This window comes from Mirounga leonina, unplaced genomic scaffold (genome assembly GCF_011800145.1).
Source record: "Mirounga leonina isolate KUSES-001 unplaced genomic scaffold, KU_Mleo_1.0 Mir_199, whole genome shotgun sequence".
NCBI classification, from domain to species: domain Eukaryota; kingdom Metazoa; phylum Chordata; class Mammalia; order Carnivora; family Phocidae; genus Mirounga; species Mirounga leonina.
In genome coordinates this window covers 3,784,960-3,787,309 of record NW_023270498.1, presented here as the reverse complement: position 1 = coordinate 3,787,309, position 2,350 = coordinate 3,784,960, and the positions used below count along the sequence as shown (strand labels likewise).

At 63.7% G+C, this 2,350-nt stretch overlaps 1 protein-coding gene across 1 annotated transcript in view; it reads right to left on the bottom strand.

The window, feature by feature from the left end:
* VWC2 (von Willebrand factor C domain containing 2) overlaps positions 1–1,676 on the bottom strand; it is a 107,913-nt gene extending 106,237 nt beyond the window's left edge. The window contains exon 1 of the mRNA XM_035026470.1: positions 984–1,676. Coding sequence (XP_034882361.1) covers positions 984–1,676 — 693 coding nt within the window. The remainder of the gene's footprint in view (positions 1–983) is intronic.
* Positions 1,677–2,350: the final 674 nt, after the last annotated feature.

Sequence of the window (2,350 nt, the reverse complement as noted above, 5' to 3'; positions counted from 1 at the left end):
GTCCAGGCCACCAGTGAGAGGCCAGGCTGTCAGAGCTCCCCAAGGGGCCAGCACATGCACGGGCCAGTATCTCCATCCAAACCTGGGCCCCAGTGGGGCTGGGCTTTTGTTTCACATAGAATGTACGGGGAAAGCGGGCACTGGGGAGTACAACCCGCTTGGCCTGGCACAGGAGTCTGCTTAACAGCTACCTTGCCTTCACCACGTTATTTAAAGATTCTGTGCCTCAGTTTCCTCTTCTCCATCAACTGGAGATCATAAGTAATAATCTCTCTCTCATGGCATGGTACGAGGTTTAACCAAGGTAATGCACGTGGAAAATGCAGCCTCTAGCCTGCCACAAGGTAGGCATTCGGGGGATGGCCAGCGCTATTAATATGCTTACTAGTCCTCACCTAAAACAAACAATTTTTACCCACAAACTAGGCTTCTTGTTCTTGCCCTCCACTATGTGTGTTGGCATCCAATGAGGAAGCATTTTCTTTGCCTTTTCATTTTTTAGAACATCTGCATGATACCCCGCCACGTAATCTAGGGAAATGGCTTATTTATATGACTAGTCTTCCTTAATTAGCCATTAGCTGAAGGATATATCCCAAATGGCACGGCAAATTACCCTGTGTTTGAAAACAGGTTGAGCATTTCAGCGGCAACACTCTTAAATTAGGAGCAGTGGATTAACATGAACGGTACAGCCAATAAGTGCTCGGGCTGTCCCTTCCGGGGCCTCGGGCCTCACCCTCTCCCTACCCTTTTAAGGCGAAGACCAGAAGATCGAAGGAATGAATGTGGATCGGCCACACTGCTTTAGAGATTACCTCCGCACTGACAGGGAGATCGCGCTGAGGGGACGCGAGCACAGCGCTGTCCGCCTCTGAGAACCAGAACGCGCCTCTTCTCCAAAGTAGGGGCGCATAGTGCACAGAGAGGTTTCACCCCGCGGTGGGAGGTGCAAAGTGGCCCGGCGGGCGCTGGCCTCTTACCACGAACTCCTCCAGAGTCTGGTAGGTCTTGCCCCGGAACTCGCAGTAGTTCTTCCTCTCCTTGCACTGCGGGCAGCACTGGCTCGTGTCGACGTGGATGCAGCGCGGGTGGAGCCGCGGGCACTCGGGCTGCGCGCACAGCGGCCCCTCCTCGGTGCACAGGCACGGGCAGGCCGAGGGGCCCGGCGCGAACTTCTCCCCGATGGCGTACACGAAGCCGCTCTCGTCCACGCAGCCCTTGCCGCGGTAGTCCGGGTACGCGTACTCCTCGGGCGGCTCGGGCGTGGGCGCGAGGTCCGGGCCGGTCGCGTCCTGGGCGGCGGCCGGGGGCTCCCCCTGCGGGGTGTCCCCGCGGGGCCGGCCCTGCAGGTCCCCGGCCTGGGCGCCCCCGCCCTGGGCGGCCCAGGCCTGCTTCTGCTTGCTCCACGCCTCCCGGCCGGCGAGCCCCCGGCCGCCCTTGCTCTTCCAGTCCCGGCCGCTGCCGCCCTCGTCCCTCGCGGGGCGCCCGAGCTCGCTCACCCGCCCCGGGCCGTCCCGAGACGCGTGCTCGCGCTTCTCCTGGCCCGGCTGCTCCGGCGCCTGGGCCAGCTTCTCCAGCGGGATGCTCGGACTGCACAGAGCCACCATCAGGCAGCAGGTGACCAGGAGGGAACTGGACAGCGCGCCAACTGCCATCGCAGTGGAGCTGGGCATCCCCTACCACGTCCCGGCGGGCGGGCGGGCGGGGAGCGCGGCCGAGGGGCAAGTCGCATTCACAGCCCGGGGGCGCGCCGCCGCCAGCCGGGAGCCGCCGTCCCTGCGGAGAGAAGAGCGGCACAGCTGAGCCCCGCGGCCCGCGCGCGCCCGGCCCCCACCCGGCCCCGCGCCGCCCGGCCCCGGCGGCGCTCTAGATTAACGAGCCGCACGACGCGGGCGGGGGCCGCATGCCCAGCGCCGGTGCCCAGCCGGCTTCTGAGCCCTCACAGATGGTGGAGACGGACGTGGAAGCGAAGTCCGGGAGAAACACTGCCATTAGCGGTGGGGACGGCCCTGGGCGGGTGGCGGAGCCGGAGCTGCGGGAATGCAGCGAGCCGGGCCCGCGCCCCCGTGCTAAACTCGGATAGAGCCACATAATCCGGGAGCCCGGGATGTGCCCCCCTGGGTGCTAGCCACACTTTCCCAAAGGTTACTAAATGGAGAATTCCGCAGTGGAGTTGGGCGCGGAAGACCGTGCAGTGCAGAGAGACGGGAGGGAAAGCCTCCCCGGCTTGCCTCAGGGCGTTTGGGGAAAGGGGCGGGAGGGGGTTAACGAAGCTCCCAGGACCCCGTGATTCATCTCCAACAACTTTTTTAAATGCCTCGAGCGCAGGGAGCAGACGTCGCTTCCC